Source organism: Merops nubicus, unplaced genomic scaffold (genome assembly GCF_000691845.1).
Source record: "Merops nubicus isolate BGI_N331 unplaced genomic scaffold, ASM69184v1 scaffold8062, whole genome shotgun sequence".
Classification (NCBI taxonomy): Eukaryota; Metazoa; Chordata; class Aves; order Coraciiformes; family Meropidae; genus Merops; species Merops nubicus.
In genome coordinates, this window is record NW_008591500.1 from 16818 (window position 1) to 35779 (window position 18962).

The 18962-nt window shown below is 41.6% G+C and overlaps 1 protein-coding gene across 1 annotated transcript in view; it reads left to right on the forward strand.

Moving 5' to 3' along the window:
- Window positions 1-18757, forward strand: part of LOC103782512 (3-oxo-5-beta-steroid 4-dehydrogenase-like) — a 34059-nt gene extending 15302 nt beyond the window's left edge. The window contains exons 2-10 of the mRNA XM_008950283.1: window positions 1098-1167; window positions 1294-1461; window positions 5859-5975; window positions 9114-9191; window positions 11423-11545; window positions 13289-13398; window positions 13881-14046; window positions 14802-14884; window positions 18594-18757. Coding sequence (XP_008948531.1) covers window positions 1098-1167; window positions 1294-1461; window positions 5859-5975; window positions 9114-9191; window positions 11423-11545; window positions 13289-13398; window positions 13881-14046; window positions 14802-14884; window positions 18594-18636 — 958 coding nt within the window. The 3' untranslated portion in view covers window positions 18637-18757. The remainder of the gene's footprint in view (window positions 1-1097; window positions 1168-1293; window positions 1462-5858; window positions 5976-9113; window positions 9192-11422; window positions 11546-13288; window positions 13399-13880; window positions 14047-14801; window positions 14885-18593) is intronic.
- The last annotated feature ends 205 nt before the right edge of the window (window positions 18758-18962 follow it).

Here is an 18962-nt window from a genome sequence, read left to right on the forward strand (position 1 = left end):
AGCCAGTGGCTGCTGAAATGGGGTAGCTTGGAGGGAGGCTGATTGCAGTGGTGAAAAGTAGTCCTTCCCAGCAGCACCTATTGCCAGTCATGCTTCTTGTTTTTCCTTGGCATCAGCAAAATCAACAAATTCCACATCTTCTCTTCATAGCCTGTCTCATGTCCAAATGTCCTTGGCATTTCTTTTCTTCAGAGGAGAAGCAGCATGGTCTTGGCCCTTCACTTGGAAGTAGCAAAATATGCCTCTTGGCCTTTGCTGCTGGCAGACAGTAGCACAGCAGACTCACTCTATTTCACTTTGCCTTTAAGTGAATCAGAGTTCCCTGTCATAGCAGAGCAATGCCTATGAAAAGGGTGGGAGAACAGTGTTGCCACATGTCACCGAGAGCCCTTATCCACCACCACTTAGAGCTACCCTCTCATTGTACAAATTGTGGCAACAATCAGATGTTGTCAATACAATTTCAGAGATCAATGAAATTGTTTCAGTGACCAGACTTGTGCTTTTTCGCTTGGTTCAATCCATGTGTATTTTGCTTGCCACATTGGCTAATGGAAAATATGACTGTTCTGAAAAAAAAACCAAGCTAACTCTGAATGTCAGAAATGATGAGTAAACATAAGTGCTGCACACAGTACAAAAATGCCACATGGACCTATTAAGAGGTTTCTTAGGCTCATCTTAACTGAAGCAGTAAGATGTAGGTGAATGTACATTAAACCATCTACTGGTTTTCAGCCACACAATAAAACTACTGTCTAGAACTGGGAATACCAATAACCTGAGTTACCACCCTTCAGATTGTGATCACCAATAAGCTGATTTGAGGAGAAAAAGGTCAAATTCAAATTCCTGCTCTGCTGGGCCATATAGCATATAAACAGCCTCTGAGCAGGCAAGTGGTTGACCAGTTTTGCTCAGCCAAAAAGCCTTCTTCCACATGAGTAAGGGATCTTATCAAATGTCTATTGCGGAAAAGTCCTTGCCCTCTAGATAAGAAATTCTGAAATAATATTGATATCAAATAACACTATTTTACTTTCTGAGGACTCTAGTACTCTCTCTCTGAGAATCTTTTTCTTTGCCCCTTTCTCCAGTCTAGTTCACACTCACAACAGTTTTGAAGAAAACCACACAGAACAGAAGTTGAAACAGGTGTCTGGGGAGGTAATAGATAGTTAGATCAGATGAACTCTAGTATGAACCTTGTGCATATCTCAGGGACTCTATAGCATTGTGGGAGAGGTGAGCAGGAGACTAAAACTATGTTTATTCTTTTTCTTCTCCCATTAGACTCCCAAAGGTTCCTGTCTGGAGTCAGTGAAGACTGCCATTGACACTGGTTACCGCCATATTGACGGTGCCTTTGTCTATTACAATGAGCATGAAGTGGGACAAGCCATCCGGGAGAAGATTGCTGAAGGAAAGATCAAGCGAGAAGACATTTTTTACTGTGGCAAGGTGAGAAGCTGTGCACAAATAATTTCCACTAATTCCAAGATTTCTGTGAATGGGAGGCCTTCTTAAGAATGCTGGTGGTCAACATCTGGCATGCTTCCAGATACAGCATCCTTTACTTTTCTTTCCTGGCATTACCATAATGCTGCAGAGCTTTATGAGCATTAGATTTGCTGTTAAGCAGAAGAATCATTGTTGTTCTCAGTATAATGCTCTGTTAGCAATGGCAGCCATGCAACATCCATTCTGCCTAGTATTGTATGTACCTGCAAGTTTAGACCATTGTTACACTCAGCAGTGCTACCTAGGTTGTTACTGTCTTGTGTGTTGTGCTGGCACGCACATTTGTATAGGCACACAGTGAGTTGGATCTGGACAATGATCCTGTAAATGAGTTATTTTCTGTCAGAGTAATTCCCCATACAGGCTGCTGTGAGATTGCACAAGGAAAGGGGTGGGAACAAGCACATGCATGCAAGTGTCTGTGTATGGGAGAACAGCAAGTGCTTACATTGGTACTACTGCCAGAAAATTACTCACCAAGCTACACCCTTGGTTACTGTATCACCTGTCATTAAAAAGTTCTAGGATGATGAATCAACTTACTTGGAGAGTTATCACACTTCTTCTCTAGAGCAATGAGGCTGGGGTAATGCATGAGCTAGTTGGTGCTTTGAAGTCCTAGCTGTAAGAGTTGATTTTCTCCTAGAAGAATGAAGTCCCTCGTCTGATGAAGCATCTGACAAAAGGTGGTACAATTACAATGGCTATATCCCAGGTATAAGAGAGAGAGCTCATTGCACATTACGTAAGAGAAGATCAGACAGCCCCAGAAAACTCATGGTGCCTCTCCAGCTTCTAATGGAGTTCATGACCTCAAGTTCCCCTTCCTGGAGTGTTTCTTTGAACACATCAGCTTAATATTTTCCCTTTCTCCTTTCTCAAATAAGATGTAATCTACAAAAGTTACTCAACAGCATTGGAAATAAATACCACAGTTCCTAGAGTGAAAGATCCCAAGGGGTAAAAGGCCCACGTTACTGTGAGCAATTTAGTTAAGCTCTATGAACTGGGAAACTAAGCTTCAGATTGGGCAGTTTACAGACCAAGTGGATTTTCAGCAGCTATAGACTGATTTCCAAGTACAGCAATTTCCAGTCTGTAAAGTATGCAACTCTTTTCCAAGTTGCCTGCTTGGTTCTACTGGTAACAACCTTGCCCTCCTGAGAAAAGCTTCACGTCTTCAAATTTTCCACCTTTATCAGGGTAGTCTCCGAGTCTCTCATATGCCAAATATGTTGACTTGGATCAGTTGAAATATTTTACTTCAACTGTTTTATAGTTTCATCACTGCAAATTACCAGTAATGTTTCAAAAACATAAAGTTGTGCCAAAAGGTTAGAACCAGATGTCTTAATAATTTTGACTTTTTTTAACATTCCCAACTGCTTCCCTTGCAGTTTATTTTCCCATATAAACCTTTAGGTTCTATGAAATTACATCTCTTGGTGAAATTTCCAAACTTGCTTTATTTATTAAGCCTTTATATATTCAGTTGTCTAATCTAGAAGATTTTCCTAGTTGATAATCACCACTTAAACATTAAGTCATCTGTGAAACTACATTGGATTTCTTGATCATAAGTTCACTTGTTCCCTAAACCACAGATCCTGCAAGCCATAGGGCTGCAATGTGCAGTACCACAAGAGTCAATCAGTGCCTGTGGTTCCAGCCTGTCTTGTGACCATGAGATGAGACACGTGTGGTCTTATCTTTCTGTTGTGTCTTGTTTGTGTTTGACAAAATTTCAGGTTCTCAGGGTGATAGTTCAGAGCATCTCTGTAGTCTTTAAAAGAGTTCAAAGGAAGGAATGCATAATATTCTGCAACCAATTCAATCCACCACAATCCAGGATGTCCACAGGTTTCGCTGAACATTTTCACAGCAGCTCTGAAATTCCCAGGAGGAGTGGGACTGGATGTGCCTTGCCTTATAAGCTTATGTATCTGTAGCTTTATGTACCTTACAAACTTATGTTATCCTATGAACCACAGTCAAATACCAAGCCACCAATAAAGACATCAGCTTTTGGCTGGAAACTGACTGTTATGAACTGTGGCACCTTCTGGGAGACATAGCAGACAGGGTAGACTGTTCTTGGAAGCAGTCTGCACAACAAGGTTTTCAGCCTTACTGACATTCCCAAGAGTCTTCAGATTCAAGCCTCTCATTCAGATCTTTCCTGAAACAAAGGGGACGCAGACTGAAGGCTGGTTCATCAGCAGGGACTAACAAGAACAGCCCCGCAGAGTAGCAGTGTTACTGGAATAGTGACTTGGTGCACTCGGGCTGCATCTGCCAGTTGAAGTCATCAGCATTTGCACTTGGCTCTTGCTGCTGGCTGGCTGATCAGGCAGAGAAGCTCAGCATCCAGAAATTTTAGAGGTTTTATATCAATTGCCAACATCTCACTTGGCATATATAGCAAGACCTTTTTGGTCTCCTCTTTCATCCCAGGATATTTCTTTCATTAAACTAGAAGTAACATTTCCAGGAAATGTGATGTCCTGAAATGCCAAAGCCAGCTGGCAGCTTTGATTGCTCAAATGTCTACATGGGTCCTACTTAGGTAGATAATACAATAACTTGTACAGATCATAAAAACAGTTATGAAACTCTTAGGTTTCCATGGCATCTATGTATTGACATAGTACAAATGCTTGCTATTTCTTACAGCTGTTTCTTTAGAAACTCTGCAGGTTTTTTTAAGGGCAGTATATTCACTAGCAAGTACTGAGCTCAGTAGCACTGGGCTAGAAAAACTGCTTGAAAAAAAAAACTGCTTCTAAACTATCAACACACTTCAGGTTACTAAATTTCTAAAACACAGTAACAGAAAAAACTAAACATGAAGGGTACACAGACTCATTTCTTTACTTATATTGGAGTCCAAAACAACATCTCATTTTACATGTAAAATGCTTTAAAACCACCCAAGCTAAAAGCTTTCAGGAAATCCAGTGGAACAGCTTCAAACTCTGAGAGCAGGGCCTTGGTCCCTTTACTGTAGTACATCTCAGCCTATGTAACCACCATCTAGTGATCATAAACTCTTCACACCTTGCAACATACAGATAGGGAAGGCCTAATATGAATTTCCATGGGACAAATCCTATTTTGATCTATCAGCTTAGGGCAGGGTCAGATGTGCTGTTGTTCCCTAGGAAGAAAATCTGGTTTAAAACAAACAAACAAACATCTAAAATACTTTAAAACTTATGCAGGATGTATCATTTTACACCTATAATCATTATCTTCTCCTGAAAATGGCAATTCAAGTGTTTCATGTCTCAAGAATTAATTCATTCTATGCCTTGGCATGCAGTGACCACCAGCTTTGGTGGCAGAACTAGCTAGAAAATGACCATACCAACAAACAGCAGCTTTTTTTTCCAGACAGTTAAGGCACCAAAAACCTCAAGATGACTCCACCTGTCAATTTTGTGTATTGAAAAAAAATAGATAAAATAGCCCAGCTTATTGTGCACAAACAAAGGGCACTTTAAACCTTCTATTGTGTGCTAATTCTGGTGGGGTTTTTTTTTGCCAATTTTAACTGCAGCAATCAGTTTAAAAAGAGCTGTTGGTTACTAATTACCATGTTACGGTTTTATTCTTGCAAGAGATTTACATCAGCAGAGTTCAGTTAGAGACAGTACGGAAAGCTAATCAACTAAGTACACTCCATAGCAACCTCAGGGCATAACCCCTGCAAGAGTTTGAAAAGGCTGGGCTTTAACTAGTCACATCTGCATTACAGTAACTAAACAATAATATATCTTCCAGTGAGGACTGGGGGTAAATTAAAGCTTCCCTAGGTCAGGCAGTCACTCAGGCTCCATGACCACAGGAGAAAACCAAAAGATTCTCTTTTTGCCAGGTGCTTGGTTGTTCAATAGCTAACTCACATGATCTGAGCTTCTGCCTTCAAGCATAAGACTGACCACAGATTTGTTGTGGGAACAATGTTTTCCAGTTAAAGCATATACTTGGAAAGCTCAGAAAACAAAAGAAATCTGCCTAAATTCATTGAGCAAGAGTTTGCAAAGTACTCAACTCAGTCTCACAATAAATGAATATATAATGGCTTTACTGGGTTAGCACTGGGACAGTCCTGGACAAGGGTTCCTGTCTTACCCTCTACACCTGCCTCTGACAGAGGACAGGATAAGGCCCCTCGCCTCTGTCTCGCAGTGATGTAGATCACAATGTCTTGGCACTGCATGTAAGGGGATCTGTCAGAAGGACAAGAGTGTGTGTCTGTGTGGGTATAGTGTCAGCTGGAGGATGCTCACTGTTCCTGCTGGCACCCAAAAAAGAGCCTGTGCTTGCCTCCCCAGCTGTGGAATACTTGCCACCCCCCAGAGCTGGTACGTCCCACGCTGGAGAAAACCCTGAAGATACTGCAGCTGGACTACGTTGACCTCTACATTATTGAGCTGCCAATGGCTTTCAAGGTAAAAAGAAAGTTTGCCTGAAAAAAAAAGTGCATGATTGGCTTAAAGCAAGATCTCCATCTAACATCTTCCCTGCAGCTTCTAGTCCATGTTGAAGATAGCACATTGGTCAGATAGTGTTTGATACATACTGCACAGACACAGATCTTGCACTGCCCACACAAAGAAAGGCTTACAGGTGGTATGAGGACTGACAGTAACAAGTCTCCTAACTGGGCCTGAACACTTCCCATGCTGAAGAATTACTGTAGTTGAAGCAGCATGTGTCTTAATCCTCTCTGAGCTATGAGGAGGGAGTTGTTAGAGGGAAGTGGTTATACAAAGAAGCAAAGGGTTAGGTGTAAAGTTTGGAGGGGGAGAGGGAACAGGGAAAAAGCCACCGAGTTTATTTCCTTACACCGTCCCCAAAGATAAATAGCCTCAGTAGTATTAAAGCAGGTGGATAAATCATGGTCATGATCTTAATCTCCTTTACACCAGTGTTCCTCTTAGACAGTAGATCGCAGTTGGCATCAAACATGGGTTGTGCATCTCTATCTCCCAAATGTCTAAAGAGTTAAAGCTTGATATTCCTTCACACTGCTAGATCTGGGCAACTTGTAGCCAAAACCTTTGGACGCAAGGAGGTCATATTGGAGTTGCATGCCTCCCTTGCAGCAAGCTCTTGCAAGTCCCAAAACTTTCTGGCTTCACAGCCATTTGTACCTTGCTTTACAATTTTCCTCTGCAAGTACATGATATAAAGCCAAATTAAATAATAGTGAAATTAGAATAACGAGGTTCAAAATGTATTTAAGTGGGTTTGAACCACTTAAATCTTTTCTTGGAGAGAATAGGGTCAGGCAATTAGCTGGGTAATTGTTTCTGCAGGATGTTTAAGCTATAAACTCGGCGTCTTTGCAAGGAAAGTAATTCTTTGATTATTAAAACGATATTTTACTATGGACTTCAAACTGCCAGAAACATCAGGTAGGAAGCCATTTACCAATGAAGCAATCACCTTAGTTCCTTTTCCCCAAGGAAGCCATACCCCATTAAGACCTGCATAGGAATAACTGAACTCGCATATTAAAACTTTATTTATATAGTCCCATGTATGCAACTCTTTTTGAATAAATTTCTTAAAATTTCCCACCACTCGCAATTTCCTGTTTCCCATTGCTTGTATTTGTATTCTGTAGCAGTTCATTCTCCCACATAGCAAAGGTCATTGTCTCACAATATAAAGATAGAGACAGCTGGCTTTAAAGACCTGTACGTCTGACTCCCTGAGGCCTGTATCAACAATGTGAGTTGTTAAAGGAGTAGCAGTCCTGGAGATTCATTCATGTCCCCCGTGAGAGGGGAGAAAAAAGAAGTCACTTTCTGCCGAAAAAATACATATTTTTCTGTGCCAAATACAAGTTAAAAAAACCACCCTTTTGCAATGGTAACAACTTTCCTTTCTTAGCTCCCTCTCTCACAAATACACCCGTCCTGCATGTGATGCTTACCTTTGGTGGGGAGTGTGCAAGTATATCACTAACACACTCCTACTCTGCCCTGGTCTTCAAATATGGGAGCTTTCCTGTCTCCCCAAAGCCTCGTAGCAAAAGTAGTATCTGCTTGAAAACAGTGAAGTAGTTGACATTAAACTCACAGTCCCACTCTGAGACCAGTAAGAGTCCTGCTTCTGTAGAGCCCAGCACTGCAAGCTGGTTTAGGGGCATTTAGGCAGTAAGAGGAATCTGGTTTCAGAGATTGCAAGTACTGATAAAAATAGCCAAAAATGGGGGGAGATGATAAATTAGCTAATGTAGTTTATGTCTATTGACTCCTACAAAGAAGTGATGCTGACAGAAGTTAATGAATTAGAAGTGGAACAGAATGAAAAGGTCTTGAATTTAGACTCATCCCCTGAACTCCAAGAAGACTAACTACTGCTATGCATTGAGCTTGCAGTCCTTGGAGAGTCTGCTGGGATACCATGGGGATGGTTTGTTCCAGAATGACACGGTGATTTTGTAAATAACGCTTCTCCACATCAAGTTATGATTGCAAACAGTTTGCCTTCTAATAGAAGAGTGTAACCAAGAGCCACAGACTTCTCTTCCAGTCAAGACTTTATTTTTTCAGCAAGACACAACAAAGGCAAGAAGTCTTCTTTGTGGAATCCACTGAGGAAAACCAACACATTTGGAGGAGACAGGCTTATGCCTGTCACTTAGACCTTGGCCTCTGAAATCTGAGGCTGTATTCTCCGTAGGCTCACTTTTCCCACTAAATGTCTTCAATGTGAACTTCAGTTGGGAGGCACCAGTTACTGATCATATTAGTCACAGACGCATATTTCCAAGGAGTTACCATGTCAACATCTTGTACCCAGGCCTTTGAAATGTAGTAGTTTGCAGTCAGATCAAATGTCAAACATCACAGAAGGGCTTTTATGGAAAAAAGTGAAATCACAATCAGACAAAAAGGGAGGGAGGTGTTACTGCATTGCCTGTAACAGCAGTGAAATGACCAGCAAATAAGAGAAAACAGTGTTCTTGAGATATCAGCTCATAACTTATCTGTGAAATCTTTTTTATGGGGTACAGACATAGGAAGAAAGAGACCCTAGTGTGCAATGAATGGTGACTAATGCACGTAAGAGGTTCATAGCCTGTACTACAGCTAGGCACATAGCCCTCTACTACTAGTAAGTAGCTCTTGGAAATGATTCCTCCAACTGTTGGGAGCTAAGACTGAGCTGGTACTCTTGCCAGGTGCCTAGGACACAAGCAGGATCAGGGAAAGGGTTGGGAATAATGGAGGGAAGAAGCAGAAAATACAGGCTGGCACTCTCACCCAGCCCTCTGGAAGAAGACTAGCCCTTTAGATGCCATAACATAAATGTTAAAAGTTTATTGAAAAACAACTTTTTCAAAAAGGCCATCAGGAACTCCTGAGTGTGCACTCATATGACAGTTCAGAAGTGTATCCAAGGATGATCTAGCAGTGGAGGATGTGGTAAGCCCAGCATGAATGACCTGTTGAACTCAGTGTTTTAGAAAACTTTTTTTTTTTTTCACTATTAGAAACAGTCAGTGGAAAAATTTTGCTCTGAGGAGTGAAAATTTTTCTTTAAAGCACAAAAAGTGTGGTTTTACTTTTCAGCCTGGAGATGCAATCTACCCAAAAGATGAAAATGGAAAATTTATCTACCATGAGACAAACTTGTGTGCCACTTGGGAGGTAAGCAAACACAACATCCATCTATATATGCTTTAAAAACACAGATCCTCATTCTCAGTTTTACTTGTGGCCTTCAGAAACAGACCTGAGGTATGTTAACAGGGCAAATGGATCAAATTCTGCTAACTCCAATGATAAATTTTACTTCTGTCCCTAAGGATGTTGCTTCTTGCCATCAAGTATTTTTATAACAAAATCAAATATTGTTGAAATATCTGACATCGACATTCCCTCTTTCAGAAAGTGCATTCTACATGTGCTAGTTAAGGTATCTAGATTTTTACCAGTCTCTCCTCTTTATCAGATCTTTACAGCAGGAGAAAGTTTGAGCTCTTAAGAAGTGACTGGATCCTTCTCCAAAAAAGGAAGCTTTTTACTTTTAAGAAAAAAAAAACAAACAGAATTTGTCCTAAAGCTCACCATAAATAAAACAAAACAAAAAAACAACCAGCACCACACTCCGAAAAAAAAAAAAACCAAACAAAACACACCAACAAATGCAAAACTACAAACCCACTACTAAATTTAATTATCAGGCGAGAACACAAGGTTTTTCTGCTAAGAAGCCTTAGAGGGGAGTAGCATTTGCCTGAAAGGTTGCATCCTAAATTTGTTTATGCTGGACTCCAGTCCTATAGCCAGATGTCTCCTTAAGCCTGCCGTCACCTGGCTTCAGGATCTCAGATGAGGCAGGAAGTGAGATCAGCAGTCTCCCCAAGTTCCTGCCTTTCGAAGCCTTGTCTAGTCTTTAATTCATGACCAAAGCTGGTGAGCTCTCCTGCACTAGGTCTGCTGCAAAAGCATTACTAATTCGGCCCAGTTCACACCAAGAGAGATAAGATGTACTACTACGTGCTCCACCGCAGCTTGCGCTGTCCAGAGCCCAATAGTCATGTCCCAGTTTAGTTCCACCTGGGGTGCAGCAGATAAAGATTGAGAATGGGTGAAATGCTGAGTGGAAGTTCAGAGTGGGAGAGAGCCCGGGGCAGTCTTGGACTTTCCCCTGACAGCTGAGCCGTTGAGGATGGATCTCAGGGGGAACGGGGACTTCCACATTAGCTGTTTATGTTGCCCTTGTCTGGCTGATTTAATTCTTTCACAGGCGAGTTGCTCAAGTGTTGAAAGCAACAGCTGTCTGAACACTGCTAAGTTTTCATCTACCAGCTGGCACTTATTGTAAAGGCTATATTGCACCAGGTCACTCTCTTCAGCTAATAAGCCAGGAGAAAAATAGGTGATGGTGAGTGCCAGCAAATAATAACATCAGTCTAAATAAAATTGGCTAAACTCAAACCAGATAATTTCACCCTCTCAGTATGGTTCTAGCAGGCAAAAATGGCTCCAGATGACTGTATTTGCTGACTTGTCTCTGAGTGATACAGAGCATACGAGGCCAGCTAGAGGCCAAAGACATGATGCCTCTTACCTCCCTGCTTTCAGCTCCAGAGAGACAGAAAGGAATAACAAAATTGGTGGGAGGGGCTTCCAGCTCAATAGTGGGGTCTGCTCTGCTTCAAGCAGCCACTGAATCATGTGTGTGCAGTTTCTGGGAGCAAAGGGGAAGACACCTCTTAACAATCCAGCAGATGAAGCTAATGAAGACCAGGACTTGTATTCATATCCAGTTTTCATAAGGCTTTCTTAGCTATTAGTTTGTCTGAAGTGCAAAATATCTAGAAATCCTCTCTCTCTCTCCCCTTTTTAAAATACTTTATAATGTACTAAAGTTTCCTGTGCTGTTTTTGTGATGTGCCTTGCCAGATATTTAGGGGATTTCACTGGATAGAAACTTCATATCAAAAACAGTCATACAATCAAAAAGAATAAATTGACTTATCAGGAAAGAAATCTGGTTTGTTTACTCTCTCTAGTTTTGAGGCAGTGCTAAAGCAATATAAATGAAGCAAAATTCTTAGAAAGCAGATGTCTGCCACTTAAGTATCTATATCTCCAACTAACATTTCAGCTCTCCAGGCAAATTCTACCCTCACAGGAGGTATAAATCATTACACCTCCTGGATAATGGAGGATTTGGTCTGGAAAGAGGGTCTACATGGAAACGGAATAGCATGACAGCACCAGCCCTTATGCTAACAGAGCAGTTAATTCTGCTGCAGCTAAGTTTCTTCTGCAGTCTCAAGAACAGACTGTATTCCACCTATCTCTAAGATGCATGCTCCAAGGAATCAAGCTAACATGTGAGACTCCACTGGTCTTTGCTTTCTTTGCAGGCTATGGAAGCGTGTAAAGATGCAGGCTTGGCAAAGTCTATTGGCGTATCCAATTTCAACCGCAAGCAGCTGGAGATGATCCTGAACAAGCCAGGACTTAAGTACAAACCTGTGAGCAACCAGGTATGACCGCAAGCTGAGGGCAGTGCCTGCCTCAGTGCCACTGCCCTGTAGGGAATGCAGAGGCGACGTGTGGCTTAGGCTTCCACGTGCAGGAAGGTGATGTACACCTTGCCAGAGATGCTGCCCTCCGTTCTGTCACACTTCCATTTCGAGCTTGAAAAATACTATTCATCCTATCTAGGCTAGAGATAAATATCTGAAGATGCTGGAACAAGTGTTCTGCTCAGTTCTTGCTCCAGGACTATAAAACTGATGCCTCTGTGCCAAAGCTCCATTAAAACAACCTTGAACGCCAAACCAAGGCAGATCTTCAATCTCTGCCATGTACTCTACTTCAAGTCCAAAAAATTCCCAACACAAACCATTTAGAGCTAACAAGTCCTCAATGAAACCACATGCACCTCAGCTGACATCAAAAGCATCAGAGATCCTGAGTCACTCTAAGCTTCCGAAGTTTAAAACTCATTAGAAGTAACTCCTAAATTTCCTGTACTTGCTCTCTTGTCCCTTTCCTGTAAGACAGAGGAGACCCCATTAAGTAACCGTCTTGAGCTGAGCAAGCCAATGAAGATGATAGACATGTTGATAGGCACATCGGAGTTCAGTTACAGTGGCAGGGCTCAGAGAAGGCAGTAAGTGGCAATGACGCATCTGAATGACCAATACCTTTGGCCCTGGCACTTGGCAGCTCACTGCATTTCCTAGAAATCACTGGGAAGCTCTTCTGACTCATCTGGCACAAATAAATATCCATGTTAGCAGTATCAAAGAAGGGGCCAAAGACCAACTGGGACCAACTTCCCACCCTCAGCACATGGTCTGGAGGGCTGGTATTGACACAGGGCAGAGCAGGGAGGCTGGCCATAGACTTCATTTCTGTCTTTGGCCTCCAGGGAAAGGCAGCCTGTGAGAGGAGAAAATTCCAGCACCCTTCACTGGTGTTAATGTGCCACCAGTGTGTTAGTGTTAGTGAGTGCAAAATGCAATTGCTGTCTCTGGAGTGCCCCTAAGTCTGCATTAAGCACTGCTGCTGCTTCCTGGGGTCAAGGAAAACCAGGCAAAATATTAAACCTAGCTTAGGGCAGCTAGCCAACAAACACAGATGTGCCAGATAGCTTCAGATTGCCTGCAAACAGTGGTTGCTCTGTCACCCTGTAGACATCCCCTTCCCAGAGACTGAGAAGGCAGCCAGAAAAATCCTTGCCTGTAAGGGAACAGTATTTGCACTGTAGGAGGGCAGAGCTTGTAACAAGGTTGTAAGAATTATGGAGATGTCTCATCTTTAACATATTTTCCCCCTCATCTTTCTCTCTGGGACAGCTTATACCAACACTTCCCCTAAAAACAACAGATTAGTCATCCTGAACACAAGAGGCAGAGAAACAAATGATCTGACCCACATAAGATGGGCTGCCTTCTCAGCCTACTTCTCTACTGAGTTTCCACTCACATCCATTCTCCCCACTTATTGCCATCTTTCCACTGGGGGCCAATAAAAATTCTTCGGAGCCAAATTATAATCACAGATGTTGATCTGCTGTCCATCAAAAAAAAAAAAAATAAATCATCACCCAGCAGTGTACAATTACAGCAGTAACCACAGACTGAGTTTTTTATTCCTTACGTTACAGGCATCCTTTTCTGAAAAAATCACCTGGGTCTGTGGCTCTCAAATATTGAGACACCATCTGCTTCTGTATCTGGTCCTGTTGGTTAATCATTCTCTCTATGTTACTCTTGTAGGTTGAATGCCATCCCTATTTCACCCAACCCAAACTCTTAGAATTTTGCAGACAACATGACATTGTTATTGTTGGGTACAGCCCATTGGGAACTTCAAGGGATGAAACATGGTAAGTCCCCATATTACTTTCTAATGGACAATATCCAGGAAAAGAGCAATAGTTCTCCACTGCTGAGTCTCTGTGCAAAATACCTTTGTCCTCATTCTTCAAAGTAGTTTTGAACTTCAGTGTCTAAATATTGGTGTTGTGAACATAAACTTGCAACACTCCTGCTGCATGTTGTCATCAAAAAATACCAGGTGTCTGTACAGGAGGTCGCCTTAGGTCTCTTCTAACCAAAAGCAAGTGCCTGTAACCAAGAATGTTGAGGCTTAGGTGAAGAAGTATAGACTAAGTCAGTGTTAGGAGATCACATAGGAAGTTGCCTTTTTGACAGCTTGCCAACCTAAATGCCAGAGTTTTCTCTCCCATATTTCACACTGCTTGTTCAAAAAGGTGCAGTATTCTGTCCACAAAAAAAAGTAGATGGCTTCTATGTTTTGACAATAAAGAGGGTTTTTTGGTTTTCTCTTTTTCCAATTTTTTCCCAGGGTAAACGTGTCCTCCCCTCCTTTACTGAAGGATCCTGTGCTGAATGCCATTGGCAAAAGGTACAACAAGACAGCTGCACAGATTGCTTTGCGTTTCAACATCCAGCGTGGGGTGGTGGTCATCCCAAAAAGCTTCAATCCACAACGCATCAGAGAGAATTTCCAGGTAAATTTGTACTCCAGTGGTGCACAGATGAATCCACTTACATTGCTTTAATCTTTCTGTACACATAAGGCTTGACTAGTGTCAATCTTTGCTACATTTGATGCTTTCTTTCTCCATCACTCAATGGTACCCACATATAGCGAGAATAGAGCAAAGCAGAGAGGAAATTTTGATGTCTTTTAACCCTCTGGAGTAGCTAGAGCTCCAGCTGGGAGTGTATTCCAGAGCACAAGTTGCTGCAGTGAGCAGCACAAACAAGATGAAGTAATTCAGTAGGTCAGCAGCCCAAGGTTGCCCGTTGTATGTGTTCAAGAACGACTGACTTATTCCGCCCAGTGTTCAGGTATGGGGCAGCTTTGTCAGGGAAGGGTTGCTGCATAAGGTGTGCCAGAAAGGCTCATAGTGACAACATCAGAATGCACCTGTCTTGAGCACCACACCTAAATAAGATGAAGACTTCATTCCTTTTCCCCTTGCAGCACTCAGTACCCCTACTGCCTCCCATTTTCCCTGCCACTGGATTGCTTTCAAAGCTGATGGCCCAGCTCTTGTCAGACTATCTTTCTCTTCTTGCAAAAGAGTGTAAGCAAACATGACTGGACTTATTCATGTCCTCAAGACTTGCCTATAAATGCAAGCAGGTATAGATTTGTGGGGGAGACAGCGGGGAGGAGGGAAGATTGTACTTCTGAAGTCCAGAACATATTGTTGATTATGACAAATGCTAACTTGTTCCTGACATCTCCTTCCACTAGGTCTTTGACTTCTCCCTCACTGAGCAAGAGATGAAAGAAATTGAAGCCCTGAACAAAAACGTTCGTTATGTGGAATTGTTAATGTAAGTCCAGGGAGAATCCTAGATCCACAGAACATTCCTGTCTTTTCAGAGGATTAAAAAAAAAAATAATAATAACTTCCTTTTAATATTAAATTTTGTATAAGCAGCCTTCTTTTAAGGTAAGCCTTAAATTAGGGAGGTCTTCAATGGAACCTGAATATTCTTGTGGACCCACTGCAAAAATGTGTGCAATACTTGCTTACAGCTCAGATGTCAAAATCCCACTTAGTAGAACGTGGCTGTATCTTGCTATTCCATTTCTGCTCCATCTCCTTAAACACTTTGTTATATGTTGTAATGACAGTCTCAGCTACTCACAAGGTGTAGCATTGTCCCTGTGTAGCAGTGCGGATATCAGATCTGAATTCAAATAAGAGCCCTTATTGTCTTTCCCTTCCTTTTCACCTTCATTTCCAGTGTTCAGTGAGCCACATTGCTGCTCAAGTGGCTTATGGATTGAAAATCTAGTGTTTCCAGAGGCAACTTGTCCTAAATTTCCATTTGGAAGGCTAAGAATTAAGAACACTGCTAGGTGAAACCACAGGTCTAATTTGGGGAGGCCTCTGTTTCTTTTCACTTAATACTTTGGTCAGAACATCAAAATTTGCTTACCCAACGTCCTCATTTAAAAAAACAAACAACAACAAAAAAAATCTTAGTGACCGCAAGTGGTCAGAGACTTTGTTTTGGCCTTTACTCTGCTGCTGTCTTCTTCAGGAATTTCCCTCTCCTACTGTCACATTGAACTGTACCTTCTTACATGGAAAGCAGAAAAACATGCAGCTTCCTTGACTGCTAGACCACTTCCTAATTATCTCTTCTGAGAACTAACAAGGCTTGATCTCTTGCTGCTTGTAATCCAAAGCTTACCACCAATGTCGTTCTGCTTTGAAGTACTGAAGACTGCACTACCCCAGAAGGCTCAGACTGACCCAACATCCCCTCTTCCAGAGAAAGAGGCCTTTTGTTTTCCCTTCAGTTCAAGAGCGTCTGCAGTTTATGGCCAAACTCGATGCTTTCTCATTTTCAGGGCACTTAATGTGCAGCCAAATGCTAGAGATTAGTTTCTATGCATTTCTCTTGTTACCTTGGATTGTTTGTGTCTTGCCAAACTGTAGTGTGCTCAAGCACTAGAAGTATTGAAAAGCAGGATAGCAGCATCAATAGCACTCCAAAACTTTGACCATTGCTCAAAAGATGAGGGGAATGTTGCAAAGGAACAAATAAAACACTTACTCTGATGCATAAATGTGATAGGAAATACAAACTAAGCTAAAATCATCATGATGGAGTTCATCTTTCACATTTAACTAAGCCAGGTGTTCTGAAGCTTTAGTTTCTTTAAACTTAAAATAGCCTTCCATCGGTTAACAGCACTTAGTTCCAGAAGACTTCTCACAAATGGCCTGGCTGATTCTTATGTGTGTTTTGATATAAGCTAGGAAAAAAAAAACCAAACTATTTCAAAGCTGAACTATAACAGTTTATACTTTTAGAAAGTATATACACATAACGTAACCTTGGTGCAAATGAAAGAGCCTTTTCCAGAAGCAAAGTTAAAGGCTACAGGTGTCCACAGGAAAAGTGGACACTAGTCTACTAAAACTAGTAAGTTTTAGTAAGCCACCAGTCCTAAAACTAATAAACAAAAAGTTTTGCTTTATTGGACTAAATTGGGTGACAAGAGGCCACTGATAAGGAAAAGTGGATGCGTAGGATGGACATTGCCAGCTCTATTTTTCACTGGAGTGCTATGTTTGGAGAAAATGCTTAGATACAAGTCTGACCTCAACTGTGAGAAACGCCTTCTTGGAAGAGTGATGTTTCCATGCCAGCTAAACATATATCTACCTCCTATGTGTTCTCACATTGAAGTGTCTGGAATTCACTTTGCAACAGATGAGTTACTAGCCTAAAGAGATCTTACTTCATCCAGCAATATGTATCTGAAAACGTTAAACTACCACACAGAAAGGCTTCTGGTTAGTCAACTTTGTGCAAAACTTTTGACTGCTCTGATGCAAATGCCAGCAGGAACGGAAAAAATCCAGCTTTCCTCTGGCTCTCCCAGTTATCAGCTACCATGGGTACTCTGTAAAAATCTGTTGTTCTGATGGTGCGAATAAGCCCATGTGAACAGGGTATTGCAATCAGTGGAACCTGTTAGCAAATTAAACATCTAAGCAGAAAACGGAAGTTCTGCAAAAATGAGTACTTCAGGAAATCTCAGTCTGAAGTGGTTTCTTCTCCTCTTGGAGAAATCTAGAAGTATTGTGCCAGGCAAGTTTTACATTAAACTGTCTGATTTATCTTGTGCTCCCAGTCTCTGCTACAGATATTCTTCCTTACCAGTTATTCCAAGCTTCGTTGATTCCTTTGAATGAAAATTATTCACTCAGAAGTCTCAGACCTTTGAACATATGAGAGGTGATTAACAAGCATGCTCCATAGATGGAAAGTAGAGATTCTGACACTGGAAACCTCAGACCTCTCAAATTATACTGAAACCAAACAAGACAGTGTGTTGTGGCTTGACTTTTTTTAACCAACTCAATCTGTTAATTTGCAAACACTTCAGCTTGGCTGAATACTGCAATGAAATGTTTTGATACAACGAATTTGAAATGTTTGATGCCTTCCAGTTAACTTCAATATTATGAAACGTATCCTTCCCAAAAATTGAACAAGCCACAGCTGTGCTAAATGCCAGTATTTGTTGTGCCCTCCTGTATGGCAAGGCAGCCAGCTGCCATGATGCACCTGAGAATGCTTTTCAGAAGTTTTTGATTTTGCTAATAGGAAGTGTTTGTCAAGCTAAGGCTTGTGGTTTAGAATCATCTTCTCAACTAAACAAAGAAAACCCAGAACAATAAACCAGCTAGCTCTCTCAAAAATCTGCCAAAAACAGAAAAACACACTGTTAATTTTTCACCTGAAGCTGAACCTAGGAATTTTCTTCTTGCCTTTTATAATGATTCTAGATCATGCATCTTCCCTGAGCATGAAGTTTTTAAAAAGCATCTCCGCCTTTGGTAGTATGGAGCCATGAATATCCCTTTCTCCCCTGAACTGGGTCATCCCAAAGCTTCTCTGTAAATTCTCTGCCACTGGTGCTGTTAACCTGGCAGAGCATCTTCATCTAGGCTGAGGTAGAGGACATTCGAATCTATTCTACACATGGCACCTGGTTGGAGAAAGCACCATGCCAAACCTAGACCTGTTCATGCCTGCTTTAAGTGCATAAGCCAAAGTAGTACAGTCTGGTGTCTCCACTTCTTCAAATATAACCCTTATTTCTGAGGGTCCTTCTAGACATCTGAACAAAGTCTTCCCGTTCCACAATGCACACATAGGGAAGACCATCCCCTTCCCTACAAAACTTCTACTAACCAGGGTTAAACCCACTGGGTTAAATAGCAAGAATAACTGACATCTAAACCCTCTCTTTTTTTTTCCCCCATCTGTTCTTAAAGTATGCTGTCCATAGGTCCAAAATTTGTCCCTTCACTGTCCTCTCCATAAATGCACAGGTTTACTTCCAGCTCTGCAGGGAAGATTATTCAGAACAGACAGTCTCTGAATAAGCAGAGGAGCCTTCTGTGAAGGCCACCTATATGTTACAAGGCAGCGGTTTTCTAGGCACAGGACAACTGATGTGATACCCTGCTTCACCCAGGAAGCTCACTTGTTCAATCTGACCTCTCCACAGGTGGCGTGACCATCCAGAGTATCCCTTCAATGATGAATACTGAAAACAAGGTGTGCCTGGCCAGGTTCTTAACTCGGTGCCGCTAGGCTTCGCTGAAAGAGACCATGTTTGGTGCTTTGACTTCATGGGAGACTGTTCAAATCAGCATTAAAAACATGACATTTGCCTCGCCTTGTCAGTCTCTTATTGCTACTGAAGAGCAAATCTATATAACCTATTGAATCTGTGGCTTTGGTTTAGGAGAATAATTCTGAGCATTGAAGCTTCAAAACTGACAGCTGATAAAACTGGAGATTTGTTTTGAAAACAGGCTCGCTAGTTCAAGCTGAATAATATTCACTCAATGGCATGTTCTTCATTGAAGTTGAA